Source organism: Euprymna scolopes, chromosome 27 (assembly GCF_053919585.1).
Source record: "Euprymna scolopes isolate OS-2025 chromosome 27, ASM5391958v1, whole genome shotgun sequence".
NCBI classification, from domain to species: Eukaryota; Metazoa; Mollusca; class Cephalopoda; order Sepiida; family Sepiolidae; genus Euprymna; species Euprymna scolopes.
Window position 1 is genome coordinate 34288228 of NC_136508.1, and position 19045 is coordinate 34307272.

The 19045-nt window shown below is 30.5% G+C and overlaps 1 protein-coding gene and 1 pseudogene across 2 annotated transcripts in view; one reads left to right on the forward strand and one right to left on the reverse strand.

Moving 5' to 3' along the window:
• Positions 1–19045, reverse strand: part of LOC145248807 (uncharacterized) — a 179988-nt gene that overhangs the window by 93100 nt on the left and 67843 nt on the right. For both annotated transcript variants that reach the window (XM_080110458.1, XM_080110459.1), the window contains exon 2: positions 5221–5396. In XM_080110458.1, the coding sequence (XP_079966584.1) occupies positions 5221–5396 (176 nt within the window). The remainder of the gene's footprint in view (positions 1–5220; positions 5397–19045) is intronic.
• LOC145249145 (U2 spliceosomal RNA) lies at positions 18190–18373 on the forward strand (annotated as a pseudogene).

A 19045-nucleotide genomic window follows, 5' to 3' on the forward strand; every position in this document is an offset into this window, starting at 1 on the left:
AGGATTTAAATAAAAAATAATGGGTTCATTATGTTCTGTGATCATTATTTGATAAATACTGAAATTTCATTAAAATTTGTTAATTTCCTGATTGTTGGTGGATTTTGAAGTAAAGGGTGGGGTCAAAATGTTTTACATTCTGAGCATTGGTATTCATTTTGCATGTACCTACATGTATATAACTTTTTAATGATACAAAAACTATACTGTGCTTTGAAAATAATAGACAAATAAACTCTATGGGCTCCCTTTCACCAATAAACTCATCAGGAGTTAATCGGTAATTCAAAAGATGCAAAAAAACAAAACAAATTAAATTGTAAAGCAAGAGCAAATACTCAAATATACAGGTAAAAAAAAAAGAAAAAGGCAAATGGGAATTTGTGTGAAATATACAAACAATAATATAAAATACATGTATAATTGAGATGGAGCGGGGTAAGAGAACAATTAAGATATATTTCCAACCAATTCTAATGATTTAACAAATTCTTTCTGTCGGCAAAGCGTGAAAAAATTGAGACTGACTATAAAATCTTTAAATGATTTTGACAGTCAGCCCGGTACAATATTCTTAAACAATCAATTTTATAGGCATTAGTACAAGCTGGATTTTCAATTAGATGTTGCCCAATGGCAGATTCCAAAGCAAAAGAGGGGTAAAAAATGACATAGCTTGCCTAGTCTAATTTCTTCCGGTATATGTTATTGATGCGTCTGCAAGTTCAAGGAGGTTTGACCCACATAGCCAGCAGCGTACTGGCAATTGAATTCATAAATAACATTACTTTGCGTCCTTTATGACCAGGAGGGATGCAGATTTTACACTGAAAACCAAATATAACACAACAGATGGGAAACAATTTGTTACAAACTTAATAATACGCCTGCGCAAACACTGATCAGCAGCTCCAATCCAAAGTAGTTTTAAATAAACAGGACCCAGAGCTATAGGAGAATTGTATTTTTCCACTTGATTATTAATATTCATAATTAATGAAATTCTCCGGATAACCATTACAAATAAACATGTCTTTGATAGTATTCAATTCATATTCGAATTTGTCGGAAGAAATTCTAAGGGCTCTATATACTGATGACTGAATAAGCCCTATTTTTCTAGAGGTAGGCACAAATGAGCGCCAATCCATATAAAGACCGGTAAAAGTCGGTTTGTGATAAATTGTAGTAAGAAAAGAATTCTTACTACATTTAATGACGACATCCAGGAAAGGCAAGCAACCTTCATTCTCTTTCTCCATAGTAAATGATAACGCTGAGTGGAGAGAATTGAGATTATCAAAGTTTTTTTTTGCTTCCCTCTCAGAAGCAAAGGCTGCAAAAGTATCATTGACATATCTAAAATATATTGAAGGCTTTAATATATTACTAAACAGTGTTTACTCATAGAATCCTAAAAAAATATCTGCTAATGCAGGACCCAGGGGGCATCCCATCTGAGCCCCATTGATCTAACTGCACATAATGTTATCAAAGCTGAATTCCACTGACTTAGTACAGATCAACAAGAGTTCAACAAATATATTCTTAGGGAAAGGTGTGTGGGGAGGTTTAGATTGCTATTATAAAGTGAGTCGGCACAAATACCAATGGTCTACTATAGCAGGACATTAGTAAATAGGCTGGAAACGTCAAATGAACGCATGAAGTTGTTTGCAGAACTAGGTTGCAACTTGTGTAAATATTCAACCAACCTAAATGAATCGGTAATGCAATAGTTATTGTATAGAGCATGAACTGGTTCTATAATAGTCAATAGCCACTGGACTAAGCAGTGTTGGGCGGACCCCGCCATAGACAAAATAGGTCTAAGCAGGAGACCTTCTTTATGTATTTTAAGAAGGCCATAAAGTCTAGGCCTTAATAGACCAAAAGGCATTATTTTTTCATAGATCTCTTTAGAAAAGTATCCTTTCTTATAAAAGTATAAAAGGCGCTTCTGGATCTTAATTGCATTCTTATAAGTGTTATCGCATATTTCAGCAGAGCCGATGCGAACAAACTTATCTACATCATTCAAAATGACTAACATTTTCTGGACATGATCTACATGATTCAGGATAATGAAACCAACACTTTTGTCCAGTTTATATATATTTCGATATCTTTATTCGATTTCAATGACTTAATGGTTTTGAAATGTGTGCTGGACCAAATAAAATCACTTGAATCAATAACCGAATTTGAATAACGAAAGCCCACGTCTTTTAGACTAACCTTAACAGTTGTTACATGATCAGGTAGGATTATGATGCTTAAGTTGGGAAAATAAGACTTCAAATGCTGCAAGTGTTTCTTTTTTATCAATATATGTGGGTGGGACACAAATTCAATTCTTTAGACAACACTGCAGTCTCAAATTTTGAAAGCACAAAATTAGAATAATTAAAAATAGTCTAACCTCCAGCATCAGAGTCATGCTCAAATCTAGAGCGAATAAGCAAATCAAATTGTTTATTAAGCTTACGGGAAATATGTTGGCCAGAGAATGCTTCACGGTTTGCCAAATATTTGGAGAACCGGAAGAAATCAAAGAAAATTAAGAAGCTCTTTATTCGGAAAAGGGAGGCAGACTTAGAATTAATGTAAGAATCAAATTGTCTGTTTAATTTATTTATTTCATCTTGAATGAAAGCCCGTTCAATTGTAAGACTATGTGTAACTTTGGAAGCAAGAATTTGTTTATTAATATAAAAAGGAAGAACACTTTCTTCAACCAGGAAAAGAAATAATCTAATTTTGCTTTTTAAACGCAAAAACAATTCATTTATTTGATCTGAGCATTGTTGTACCGATTCCACAGGAATTTTAAATAACTTTTTAACGGTACAAAAACTATGCAGCACTTTGAAAATAATATACGAACAAACTCGAGGCGCACCTTTCACCAACAATCTCATCAGGAGTTAATCGTGGGATATCAAAAGATGCAAAAAAACCAAAAAACAAAAAAGAAAAACAAATTAAATTGTCACGCAATAGCAAATACTCAGAGATAAACGAGTAAAAAAAAAGTGAAGAAAAGGCGAATGGGAATTCATGTGAAATATATATACAATAATCTCTCTCTCTCTCTCTCTCATATATATATATATATATATATATATATAGATATATATATATATAAAAGGCAAAATGTGTGTTAGTGTGTGCATTTTTTGTGTATGTCCGGCAAAGGCTTTTTTTTTCGCACGAGGCGGTTACTATTTCTTGGAACCTTTTCTATGCTACATAGGTTATAATATCTACGATTTACGAAATGAGCTCGCGTGTATCTTCAATTTGGGTGACTTTTACACGCTATTTTCGAGATTTTTTTTCATTCGCTGCGTCTTTGTTTCGCTTTTCAGTATAAAAGTGAAACTGTAAAAGTGAAATCGAGTTCTTGGCACGAAAGGCCGAGACGTCCAGAAAGCAATCAGTTTTGATCAATGTAGGGGGGGAAAAAAAACGTCATATCATCTGTGGGGGACAAACAAATACACAGACACTCGCCTGGAGCGCCAAAGTTAAGTCACATGATGTTCGACCTCATTAAATTCATGCACCTGTCATTTAACATTTTAATTGTTAAATTAAAACGGTTTTCACTTCTTCTCCTGCCGTAGCCGAGCGAGTAAGATGTCAGGTTTTTTCCTTTTCTTTTCCATCAAGGCTTCGGGTTCGAGCCTACCTTTCTTCCAAAACTTTTTGTTTTTCTTTAACACTTCCAAAAAACCTGGGCAACGCCAGGCACCCATGCTAGTATAAAATATAGGTACAATTGAGAGAGGGGGGGGGGATGAAAACGATCAAGATATATCTCCGAGCAAGTCTAATGATTTAACAAATTGTCTCTGTCAGGAAAGTGACAGCTTGTGTGAAAAAATTGAGACTGACTACAAAATCTTTAAAGTCAGCCCAGTACAATATTCTGAAACAACCCATTTTATAGGCATTGGCACAAGCTGGATTTTCAATTAGATGTTGACCAATGGCAGATTCCAAAAGCAGAAGAGGGGTGAAAATGACGTTGTTTACCTAGTCTAATTTCTTCTGGTGTACGTTGGTTGAAAAAAAAAAGAAAAGGCGAATGGGAATTTGTGTGAAATATATATACAATTTTGCAGACAGAAGAAATTTGTTGAATCATTAGACTTGCTTGGAGATATATTTTAATCGTTCTCATACCCCCTCCATCTCAATTGTACATATACGTTATGTTATTGTATGTTTCACATGAATTCCTATTTGCCTTTTTTTTTTTACTCATGTATCTCCAAGTATTTGGCCTTGCGTGACAATTTAATTAGTTCTTTACAATTTCTTATATACCAAAATACATTTTTTTGTGCATTTTTTGATATACCAAAATACATTGATTAACTCCTAATGAGTTTGTTGGTGAAAGGGCCGCCTAGGGTTTGTTCGTACATTATTTTCAAAGCGTTTATATATATATATATATATATATATATATATATATATATATATATATATATTATACAGACATACACATGTCTGTGTAATATGTATATATATATATATATTGTCTCAAAATTATTTAAAGATTTTAGAGTCTGTCTAAATTTTTTCACACAAGTGGTCGCTTTGCTAACACAAAGAATTTGTTAAAACATCAGACTTGCTCAGAGATATATTTTAATCGTTTTCATCCCCCCTCCCTCTCAATTGTACATATATTTTATATTATTGTATATATATTTCACATAAATTTCCATTTGCCTTTTCTTTTTTTTTTTTTTACCTGTATATCTCTGAGTATTTGCTCTTGCATGACAATTTAATTCATTTTCATATATACGTACATGCACACACACACACACACAAACATATATATAAATTTACTTGTCATCCCTTTTTAAAAGATGGAATCGCTCAGTCGTCGAAGACAAGATTCAAGCAAGGGTAGAGTAGCTAACCTGTATCTAAATTCAAATTCTGTTCTTGTTAATGTTGATTAAAGGAGACAAATTGCAGAAGCTGTTATGCCATCTTATAATTATCTACATGGGTGGAATACAGAAAAATGCAACTCAGCTAGGATTTTAACCTATTTTGAATAACAGGGAGTGCTTTAAGCAAGCATTGTCTTAACCACTTGATGAGCAAGATATTAATAATACTGAAGTATTCCCCTTCACTCGATTAGAAAGGGATTTATGGAGTAATAAGAATATAGGTAAAGATCAAACTCACCCGCATGGCTCTTGTTCTCCGTCCTTCATAAACATCCGATGAATAGTCCATATTCGGTGTAGACAGTGTTCGATCATGTATATTTCCATCTGTGTCACTCAGAATGTCTTTAGATTTGGAAGAATCATGGCCTTTGTTTTTAACAGGTGACCAGATGGGTTTGCGGATCTGAGAATCTGTTAACAAACAAAAAAGGAATTTAATTAGTTATAAGCCATAGAATAATAATAAAAAAATAAAAATAGTTGGTAGAGTTATTTTATTTTTAAATCATATAGTCACCACTAATCAAGGCCCAGAGGCCACCCAAGGATAACGATTGGGTACCATAATAGAAATTTAAGAGTAGAATTAGAAAAAATATATTATGTGGGAGCAATATGATGGGGATAAAGGAGAGAAGGGGAACAAAAAAAAACAAACAAAAAAAAAAACAAATGCTAAAAGAATATATAAAACAATATATAAAAAAATTAACTAAGAAAAAGTTTTAAAAATTTATAAAAATATTAAAATTAAAAAAAACCCAAAAAAACCTTCAAATTATTAATTATATTAATAATTTGATCTTGATTTTTCCCTGTTAGTTTAAACAGAAAAGCAAGTGAACACTCCTTTGACAAATCTTGAAGCTTGTGTCGTGAAACAATGCATCCACTTTCCATCCATGTTTAAAAATTGTTACATTTGATCTGAACAAAATGACTCTCTCTGGAAGCAGACATGGGATGGTTAACCAAGGTATGGCAATGAACAAAAGATTGGTCGATATATTTTAGTTTTAGGATTGTCAATGAGTTTTGCAACAGTCACAACAGTTAGGGACAGTATGGACAGTTTCGGGTTTACAAAAGTTGCAAAGAGTTTCCAGTTAGTCAAAGTTGAACGTAAGTTATGGCTTGGACCAGATCAAGAGGGCTTTAGGGAATTGAGATGGGCTGACATCAACTGATGAATACGGTCTCGGCAGAAATGTGGACTTTAGCATGTGGAGGGTCGGTGATGTCACACACACACCCAAACTGCAACTGATATTTGTAGAATGTGTCGGAATTTTGTTTTACCTTTTATACCGAGTGGGGCAAAACAAAATAAAAAATTCCAAGTTAAAATTTGTACATTTTCGTTTTAGTTACTGATATAACGAATAAGAGTACATCCGGGTCCTTCCTCCTTGCTAGATTGTGATTGGCTGGTTAAGCCATAAGTACCGACCAGTAGAATCATTTGGAAGAGATGTTGAAAGGTACACAAACCTCATACTAAGAGCACCCGCTTCAATGACATACCAGATTTATTACTCAAACTGAAGTAAGACCACTTCAAACGATATTTATTTATCCTTTTCACAGGATCACGTCAGTTACATTATGATCTATTGTGAATAAAAATATAGAAAAATTGTAGGGAAACTGAAATTTAATTTTTTTTAAATTATTTATTTTTTTAACATTTAACAAACTTTATTTAATAATTGAAAAATTAAAAAAAGAAAAAAGATTTATTTTGGCAATAAAAGGAAATGGTTCGGGAGAGGGAGAGGTAAATAAGGATAGGAGGATAAGTATGAGAAGGCAGAAGAGAATGAATAATAGTTAAATGAGGAGTAAGAGGAGAATGGGAAGGATGAGGTAGAGGTGAAAGAGAGGGAGATGAAAGAGAATTGGAGGGGGAGTAGAGAAGAATCAGACGGTGGAAGCAAGGGTAGTGGAAGTGAAAAGGTTGAAAGAGATAATGGAGAAAAGGTAATGAGTATGAGAAGGAGGTGAAAGATAGGATGAAAAGAAAATAAAGAAAAGAAAACAGCTTCCTTGAGGTTATTATAACGAAAGAGATTTGAAGAAAATGGCCAAAACGTTGTGGAGATAACCGCAGTGAGAACAACAGCCAGAGAGTATCCTATATCTTTACAAGGCCACCATTCACCATGCATGGAGTATTGTTGCCACATCTGGGTTGGTGCATCTACCACTAGTCTCTCATTCTTAGAGTTTGAAAAAGAGTCTCAAATCTAATAGATTCCGAACTGTCAGCCAAGCTCCAAACTCTGCCACTGGAATGTTGTATCCTTGCACTTATTTTACAAGTATTTCAATGGAATGTGCTCTGACAAACTCATATAGCATTTGTGACCCCTCAACGTACATATCCCCAACTAATCCAAAAGCAGAAAAATCCCACTTCTTCACTGCTGAGGTTCCTAGATGCCAAAAAGCCTTCTACTCTAATAGTTTTTGACTTTGGAATTCCCTTCCTGTTTCCCTGACTTGCAGAAGTTTAAATATAATGTGAACAGACATCTCGCTGTTCAACTCTCTCTAATCCCCTGTTAGACACGGTCCCAAATAGTAGCCCCCTTACTTTCAAGTTGCATTATACCTTGTTTGAGATGAAAAAGAAAAAAAAAAAATCCAAACAGCTTAAATAATAACACCATCCAATTGTAGAAATAGTGTTAAAAAGTTTTGTTTTTTAAATCTTTTTTTTTTTTAATAAGAATTCAATCATTTTATGATGAACACCTTAATATAATAATATAAGAAATATTTCAAACCAGCAACCATTGAATATTTTCTTGGAATTTTCTACCATTCTGGATATAGTAATAAAAGACCAAAGTTTAACAGTGAAATGCTTGATTGAAACCAAACCAGCTAAAGAGAATCAACCGGCCAACATCTCAACAATATGAGCATAAGCTTTACCCTAATAGTATAGCAACAGAGAAAGGTAGCATTCATTTTGGACCAGACCCACAGTGCTGGTTGTCATGGCGACATCAGACAGCAAATCACAAGACAAGAATAGCAATCTCTTCTGCTCGATGCGTATCTGTCCTGATCTGTCTGCTCCAGAATTGGAAATTTAAAGATGCTCAAAAAAGAGGAGGAAGATAATGGTATTGCCGTTTTCCATTATTTAGTGACCAAATCATGAAAAAGTACCTCCAATTGTTGCATTATAATCCAAGATGTCTTCTTTTCTTTTTTTAATTAAATTTATCATAAAACTAGCAAGACCTCACCATTTTAGGGTTATAACAGAATTGCTATTCCTATACAAATACAATCAGCTAAGAACTCTGATTGAATCTAAGTGTCATTCTGTGATACTTTTGTATATGATCAGGGTGTAATATCCGGATTAATGAATAAAACACACACATACGTGTTTATCTTTTACAACCAATATAGTTGGGTCACTATTTGTATTTTATGAATTTCCCAGTGTTTAAAGTCCAAACATTTTTTACTCGGAGAGAATTCTATGCCAGGAATAATGGCGATTTTGGGATTTAGCTTTGGGTATTGCAAACAACAATTTTAACAACAAACTTTTAATATTTTTATTTACTCCTTAAAAATAATGCATTGAATTACCTAATTGTAAAGAAGTTATTTTATTATTCATGGAAAAATGTAAAAACTATTAAACAAATCAAATGCTTAAAATGTAAAAAAAAAAAAAAAAAAATGCTTAAGTGCAGGAACGAACAGTTAAAAATGTATCACATTAGAAAAATTTACTTTTTAGGATAACACCCCATCCCCTCACCTCAATGAGATTCTAATTTTTCTTTTAAGTGATCACGTGTAAACACTCTGGGAAAAAATATAGAATTTATTGTGGGGGATCAGTTTTGTGTATAACAATTCAGTTCATTTAATACAATAATTACCAAATAATACCATATGATAAAATTTCAAAATTTTATTAAAAAATAATAATTTAGTAAAAAAAATTTTTTTTTTAAATTAAAAGGTATAGTTTAATGCAACAAAAATGACAGCAAAAGTACTCCTAGGAAACGGCAGGTCAGGACAGCTGGTTTAAGTCAAATTATACCATTAATTAATATTCTGAGTTAGTTAAAAAAATTTTGGTTCACATGAAAAAATATATACACACAGAAACGTTTTGTAAGATCGTACATAACCAATATCATTAGATTATTGGTGAGACATGTATCTCAGTGTTGTCCTGGAAAATTTTAGAAACTAAGAATTACATTTCTCAGAAATAAATTGACCAAATTCCAAAATATGTTTTTTTGGGGAAAAAATCCAATGTTGCTTTAATTCAAAAACGTTTTATTAAAATCATATTTTCTTATGGTGAATTTTCAGTAAATGTTTTTACAATTATATATTGATATATTTTTATGCAATAAATGTTTTTACAATTATATACCGATACATTTTTATGCAATAAATGTTTTTACAATTATATACCGATACATTTTTATGCAATAAATGTTTTTACAATTATATATTGACACATTTTTATGCAATAAATGTTTTTACAATTATATACCGATACATTTTTATGCAATAAATGTTTTTACAATTATATATTGATACATTTTTATGCAATAAATGTTTTTACAATTATATATTGATACATTTTTATGCAATAAATGTTTTTACAATTATATATTGATACATTTTTATGCAATAAATGTTTTTACAAATATATATTGATACATTTTTATGCAATAAATGTTTTTACAATTATATATTGATACATTTTTATGCAATAAATGTTTTTACAATTATATATTGATACATTTTTATGCAATAAATGTTTTTACAAATATGTATTGATACATTTTTATGCAATAAATGTTTTTACAATTATATATTGATACATTTTTATGCAATAAATGTTTTTACAATTATATATTGATACATTTTTATGCAATAAATGTTTTTACAATTATATATTGATACATTTTTGTGCAATAAATGTTTTTACAATTATATATTGATATATTTTTATGCAATAAATCTTTTTACAATTATATATTGATACATTTTTATGCAATAAATGTTTTTACAATTATATATTGATACATTTTTATGCAATAAATGTTTTTACAATTATATATTGATACATTTTTATGCAATAAATGTTTTTACTATTATATATTGATACATTTTTATGCAATAAATGTTTTTACAATTATAATATTGATACATTTTTATGCAATAAATGTTTTTACAATTATAATATTGATACATTTTTATGCAATAAATGTTTTTACAATTATATATTGATACATATTTTTATGCAATAAATGTTTTTACAAATATATATTGATACATTTTTATGCAATAAATGTTTTTACAAATATATATTGATACATTTTTATGCAATAAATGTTTTGATTTTTAAATATTTTTGTGTTCGGAAAAAAAAAAAATCTTGTTTGTTATTTATTTGCCATGTTATTTGACTAAAACGAAATTGAAGTTATTGCCCCTAAATAATGGCGCTGTTCATGTAATGCAGAAACTCCCCAAAAAAGAAATTTGCATCCCATTCTTGAGAAATTCAAGAGACAAGAATTCCAATAGAGTGAATATTTTCAAATGAATGGATCACAGTCGCAAAATGTGCTTGACTGCTGATAACTTAACGATGGTCGACGATTGAAATAGAGACAAGAAGTTGGGGGCATGGCTGAGTGGTGAGACCAGTGTCAACTAGTCACCAATCAATAACAGACAATACGTGATACGTGACTATCCTTCCAGGAATGTTGCTTCTAATTGCAGATCTGATTAAAAAAGGGGACACAAGAGGCCGGACTAAAGCAGAGAAGTAATCTGGAACTGGGGTGGAAATGACAGTACCCTCTACATGCCAACAAGCAAGCCGAGCACTCTAAAAGGCAAGTTTGCTTTCAGCCATATTAATGCCTAACAACTATATAATAAAATACAGTAGTTTATATATATATATATATATATATATATATATATATATATATATATATATATATATATACTACTGAGACCCGACGTTGACCGGAAATGAATGAGGATCATTGAATGTTTCACTTTCCCATATTTTTATTTATTGCTGCGGTGACTCAGTTCACAATACATTGTAATCTACATTGCACTGTAGAGAACCTACCGTGGATTTTATAAAATTATTTTATGTAATGGATTGAATTAAAGTTTAAAATGCAAATATAAAGTGTTGTGCTTCAGTTGTGTTCTAAATGTTCATTTTAAACGCACCCTTGTCATATCAAAGAACCTACTGTTGATTTTATATGCTCGTCCTTTTTACTTGTGTGCTGAATGGCTTGAAATGCAAAAGTCAAATATCATAGTGCAATTGTGCTTTCCACAGAAACATTCATTTCAAACACACCCCTGTCATATCAAAGAGCCTACTGTTGCTTTTATATGTCAGGCCTTTCTGCTTGTGAGGTAATAAAACTTCTCAAATGCACTTGTGATGTTAGGCTGTGTAAGGCATTAACTTTAGTCAAAATCGCCGGGTCCTCTTTTATCAAATTTTTCAAATAAACAATACTTATCGAAGACATTCCAATACAAAACCTATCTATGAACATTGCCAGACACATAAAGTCTAACTGAAACTGGGTCATTTCGAGGGTTCTTTATCTGGCAGGCTGAAGCATACATTCTGGGTAGTCTTAATTGTTTTCACTTGTTTGTTTTTGATTGAAACTTATTTTTCCATACCTCATACTAATGATGAAATAATAAATATTTATTGACTTTAAAGTATTAGTAAAATGTCTAGATCACCCCCGAAAGATTATTTTTAGCTTTACCAAAAATATATGCACATATTACATGGATTTTTCCAGTAATCCACCCTTCATCCACAAAAGAAAAAAAAAAAAAAAAAAAAAGGAAATTTGAAAAAAGAACCATGATCAGGAATTGAGAACAGAATCAGTAATTGTATTGGAATTGCAAAAAAATATTTGCGTTGTTCAATCACTAATAGGAAGGAGAAAAAAAAAATAGAAAGGGCTGAAAAAGATGGCTTCTTTATACAATGGAGTAAGGGTTAATACCTTGCCAAGGGGTAACCAGGGAAGTTTAGTGTTGTACCCTAGAAAAATTCTAACCCATAGTCAGGTACTACCACCACCAAGATGAAATTAACGTAAGAGTATATAATGATAAGTAAAGGTTGACTAAAGACCCCCCCCCACCTCAAGCTCTCAGATTGGAGTCTCACCACTGAATAGGCTTCACAGTCATGCCAAGAATCATGAAGAGAAAAGTAATGCAATAATGCAGAAAGAAACTTTTAAGAAATTCAGTTTTTTTATAATAAAAAAGTTGAAAAGAAATAATATTAAGCCTAAAAACAAGACTATAACACTAATCACGTTTTGTTGCTGTGATAATAGGTACAATATTTAACAAGACTATAACACTAATCACGTTTTGTTGCTGTGATAATAGGTATAATATTTAACAAGTCTATAACACTAATCACGTTTTGTTGCTGTGATAATAGGTACAATATTTAACAAGACTATAACAATAATCACGTTTTGTTGCTGTGATAAGAGATATAATATTTAACAAGTCTATAACACTAATCACGTTTTGTTGCTGTGATAAGAGATATAATATTTAACAAGACTATAACACTAATCACGTTTTGTTGCTCCGATAATAGGTATAATATTTAACAAGTCTATAACACTAATCACGTTTTGTTGCTGTGATAAGATATATAATATTTAACAAGACTATAACACTAATCACGTTTTGTTGCTCCGATAATAGGTATAATATTTAACAAGTCTATAACACTAATCACGTTTTGTTGCTGTGATAAGATATATAATATTTAACAAGACTATAACACTAATCACGTTTTGTTGCTGTGATAATAGGTATAATATTTAACAAGTCTATAACACTAATCACGTTTTGTTGCTGTGATAAGAGATATAATATTTAACAAGTCTATAACACTAATCACGTTTTGTTGCTGTGATAATAGGTACAATATTTAACAAGACTATAACACTAATCACGTTTTGTTGCTGTGATAAGAGATAAACAAGACTATAACAATAATCACGTTTTGTTGCTGTGATAAGAGATATAATATTTAACAAGACTATAACACTAATCACGTTTTGTTGCTGTGATAATAGGTATAATATTTAACAAGTCTATAACACTAATCACGTTTTGTTGCTGTGATAAGAGATATAATATTTAACAAGACTATAACACTAATCACGTTTTGTTGCTGTGATAATAGGTATAATATTTAACAAGACTATAACACTAATCAAGTTTTGTTGCTGTGATAAGAGATATAATATTTAACAAGTCTATAACACTAATCACGTTTTGTTGCTGTGATAAGAGATATAATATTTAACAAGTCTATAACACTAATCACGTTTTGTTGCTGTGATAATAGGTACAATATTTAACAAGACTATAACACTAATCACGTTTTGTTGCTGTGATAAGAGATATAATATTTAACAAGACTATAACAATAATCACGTTTTGTTGCTGTGATAATAGGTATAATATTTAACAAGTCTATAACACTAATCACGTTTTGTTGCTGTGATAAGAGATATAATATTTAACAAGACTATAACACTAATCACGGTTTGTTGCTGTGATAATAGGTATAATATTTAACAAGACTATAACACTAATCACGTTTTGTTGCTGTGATAAGAGATATAATATTTAACAAGACTATAACAATAATCACGTTTTGTTGCTGTGATAATAGTTATAATATTTAACAAGTCTATAACACTAATACCGTTTTGTTGCTGTGATAAGAGATATAATATTTAACAGGACTATAACACTAATCACGTTTTGTTGCTGTGATAATAGGTATAATATTTAACAAGACTATAACACTAATCACGTTTTGTTGCTGTGATAAGAGATATAATATTTAACAAGACTATAACACTAATCAAGTTTTGTTGCTGTGATAAGAGATATAATATTTAACAAGTCTATAACACTAATCACGTTTTGTTGCTGTGATAAGAGATATAATATTTAACAAGTCTATAACACTAATCACGTTTTGTGGCTGTGATAATAGGTACAATATTTAACAAGACTATAACACTAATCACGTTTTGTTGCTGTGATAAGAGATATAATATTTAACAAGTCTATAACACTAATCACGTTTTGTTGCTGTGATAATAGGTACAATATTTAACAAGACTATAACACTAATCACGTTTTGTTGCTGTGATAATAGGTATAATATTTAACAAGTCTATAACACTAATCACGTTTTGTTGCTGTGATAATAGGTACAATATTTAACAAGACTATAACACTAATCACGTTTTGTTGCTGTGATAATAGGTATAATATTTAACAAGTCTATAACACTAATCACGTTTTGTTGCTGTGATAAGAGATATAATATTTAACAAGACTATAACACTAATCACGTTTTGTTGCTGTGATAAGAGATATAATATTTAACAAGACTATAACACTAATCACGTTTTGTTGCTGTGATAAGAGATATAATATTTAACAAGACTATAACACTAATCACGTTTTGTTGCTGTGATAAGAGATATAATATTTAACAAGACTATAACACTAATCACGTTTTGTTGCTGCGATAATAGGTATAATATTTAACAGGTCTATAACACTAATCACGTTTTGTTGCTGTGATAATAGGTATAATATTTAACAAGTCTATAACACTAATACCGTTTTGTTGCTGTGATAAAAGATATAATATTTAACAAGACTATAACACTAATCACGTTTTGTTGCTGTGATAATAGGTATAATATTTAACAAGACTATAACACTAATCACGTTTTGTTGCTGTGATAAGAGATATAATATTTAACAAGACTATAACACTAATCACGTTTTGTTGCTGTGATAATAGGTATAATATTTAACAAGACTATAACACTAATCACGTTTTGTTGCTGTGATAAGAGATATAATATTTAACAAGACTATAACAATAATCACGTTTTGTTGCTGTGATAATAGGTATAATATTTAACAAGTCTATAACACTAATACCGTTTTGTTGCTGTGATAAGAGATATAATATTTAACAAGACTATAACACTAATCACGTTTTGTTGCTGTGATAATAGGTATAATATTTAACAAGACTATAACACTAATCACGTTTTGTTGCTGTGATAAGAGATATAATATTTAACAAGTCTATAACACTAATCACGTTTTGTTGCTGTGATAATAGGTACAATATTTAACAAGACTATAACACTAATCACGTTTTGTTGCTGTGATAAGAGATATAATATTTAACAAGTCTATAACACTATTCACGGTTTGTTGCTGTGATAATAGGTACAATATTTAACAAGACTATAACACTAATCACGTTTTGTTGCTGTGATAATAGGTATAATATTTAACAAGTCTATAACACTAATCACGTTTTGTTGCTGTGATAATAGGTACAATATTTAACAAGACTATAACACTAATCACGTTTTGTTGCTGTGATAATAGGTATAATATTTAACAAGTCTATAACACTAATCACGTTTTGTTGCTGTGATAAGAGATATAATATTTAACAAGACTATAACACTAATCACGTTTTGTTGCTGTGATAAGAGATATAATATTTAACAAGACTATAACACTAATCACGTTTTGTTGCTGCGATAATAGGTATAATATTTAACAAGTCTATAACACTAATCACGTTTTGTTGCTGTGATAAGATATATAATATTTAACAAGACTATAACACTAATCACGTTTTGTTGCTGTGATAATAGGTATAATATTTAACAAGTCTATAACACTAATCACGTTTTGTTGCTGTGATAAGAGATATAATATTTAACAAGTCTATAACACTAATCACGTTTTGTTGCTGTGATAAGAGATATAATATTTAACAAGACTATAACACTACTCACGTTTTGTTGCTGTGATAAGAGATATAATATTTAACAAGTCTATAACACTAATCACGTTTTGTTGCGGTGATAATAGGTATAATATTTAACAAGTCTATAACACTAATACCGTTTTGTTGCTGTGATAAGAAATATAATATTTAACAAGACTATAACACTAATCACGTTTTGTTGCTGTGATAAGAGATATAATATTTAACAAGACTATAACACTAATCACGTTTTGTTGCTGTGATAAGAGATATAATATTTAACAAGACTATAACACTAATCACGTTTTGTTGCTGCGATAATAGGTATAATATTTAACAAGTCTATAACACTAATCACGTTTTGTTGCTGTGATAAGATATATAATATTTAACAAGACTATAACACTAATCACGTTTTGTTGCTGTGATAATAGGTATAATATTTAACAAGTCTATAACACTAATCACGTTTTGTTGCTGTGATAAGAGATATAATATTTAACAAGTCTATAACACTAATCACGTTTTGTTGCTGTGATAATAGGTACAATATTTAACAAGACTATAACACTAATCACGTTTTGTTGCTGTGATAAGAGATATAATATTTAACAAGACTATAACAATAATCACGTTTTGTTGCTGTGATAATGGGTATAATATTTAACAAGACTATAACACTAATCACGTTTTGTTGCTGTGATAAGAGATATAATATTTAACAAGACTATAACACTAATCACGTTTTGTTGCTGTGATAATAGGTATAATATTTAACAAGTCTATAACACTAATCACGTTTTGTTGCTGTGATAATAGGTACAATATTTAACAAGACTATAACACTAATCACGTTTTGTTGCTGTGATAATAGGTATAATATTTAACAAGACTATAACACTAATCACGTTTTGTTGCTGTGATAAGAGATATAATATTTAACAAGTCTATAACACTAATCACGTTTTGTGGCTGTGATAATAGGTACAATATTTAACAAGACTATAACACTAATCACGTTTTGTTGCTGTGATAAGAGATATAATATTTAACAAGTCTATAACACTAATCACGTTTTGTTGCTGTGATAATAGGTACAATATTTAACAAGACTATAACACTAATCACGTTTTGTTGCTGTGATAATAGGTATAATATTTAACAAGTCTATAACACTAATCACGTTTTGTTGCTGTGATAATAGGTACAATATTTAACAAGACTATAACACTAATCACGTTTTGTTGCTGTGATAATAGGTATAATATTTAACAAGTCTATAACACTAATCACGTTTTGTTGCTGTGATAAGAGATATAATATTTAACAAGACTATAACACTAATCACGTTTTGTTGCTGTGATAAGAGATATAATATTTAACAAGACTATAACACTAATCACGTTTTGTTGCTGTGATAAGAGATATAATATTTAACAAGACTATAACACTAATCACGTTTTGTTGCTGTGATAAGAGATATAATATTTAACAAGACTATAACACTAATCACGTTTTTATTACTGTGATAATAAAATATAACATTAAACAAGGTGAGAACATGTAGTTATGGACATGTAGTTCAGATAAGCAGTTAGATGTTGTGTAATCCCTTGTTTAATTATCAACTCCCTTTCATAGGATGTCCATTGTTTTCAAAGTGAAGGAGGCCATTCGACTTTGATGATATAAGAGAAATATGCAGATAAGTTCACACTTACAATTTCGACCTGTTTTTATCAGCTTTTTACACAGGCAAATGACATAAGACGAGAAATGATGCAAAAAAAATAAATAAATAAAACATAAAACAGTGCAATAAGATTCAAATAAGTTTCGGCTTATAATGTTACACGGTGATAAACGAAACCTTAGAAGTAAGAAAAGAACGGAAATAAAAGATAAAGAAAACGTGTCTGAACTGACAGAACTTACTTGCATCAAGTAATGAAATAGAAAAAAACAAAAAAAAAGTTTCTTTTGTTTTTTCTATTTTCACAATGGAATTTATAAGGTGAGAATTTTAATCTACAACAAACATTCTTAATTTGATTTAGTAAATAGACAATACAAGAGCACTCAGAGTGCATAGATCTCCACCACGGTTACTACGATAATAGATATAACACTAAAGGCCATAACACTAATAATGTTTTGTTAAGAGGAAAATACCCCCACCCCCCACCCCTAAAAAAGACAAAAAGAAAGGGTGATATGTAGTAACATAAATCAGTAGTTATTAGACAGAGCTGTCAGAACGCAAACATTCTTTCTTGGCCTTTTGGCTAGGAACAAAGTGTAGTATCTGTCCTGATAGTACACTTCACTTTTTCTGTCATCGGACAGTAGAAAAGAAACCCTTCTAGACTGAGGCAATTTAAATTTTTGTTCTTATCCAGAGTGCCACTTTTTGGGAAGCTGAATTTTCCCTCCACATTAAAAACCGACCTTTTGTCAAACTCTGCCCTCGTGGGGAGGCAAGTAAATAGGAACCGGCAGACAAACATAGGTTAATATCAGGTCGGTGTAAAAGTTTCTGCCGTTTTGTAGAAAAGGGTCATTTTAAACTATTGTATGCATATTGTTATTACTTAAAAGTGTCACGATTATTCGTTTATACCTTTTTTGTTCAAATTATTAAAATTCATGTCTTTCCGCAATATTCTCACCTGTGTTGACCCGAAAACAACCTCCTTTAGTCAACAAAAAAGAAGTCATCTTCCATCATGATAATGCTCGTCCTCACAACACTACTTACCAAAGACCTCCTTTTATTGGGCAAACCTTGTCCTATCCTCCATATGCTTCTGACCTAGCTCCCTCGAATTATAAATTATTTTGAGGATTACAAAACTATTTAAATGGCCTTAGGAGGAGATCGAACATGAGTTAGATTCATATTTCACATGAAAACCTAAAGAATTTTACAAGACATTTATAAGCTTGTTGACGGACAGAATCAAGAGAGCAAAGGTTATTATTGTTATGAATAAAAATCTTTAAAAAAACAAAAAGAATCAAGAGAGCAAAGGTTATTTTTGTTATGAATAAAAATCTTTAAAAAAACAAAAAGCAAGTATTTTTTATTCTCAAAATGAAATTTTAAATTGGCAAAATTTTT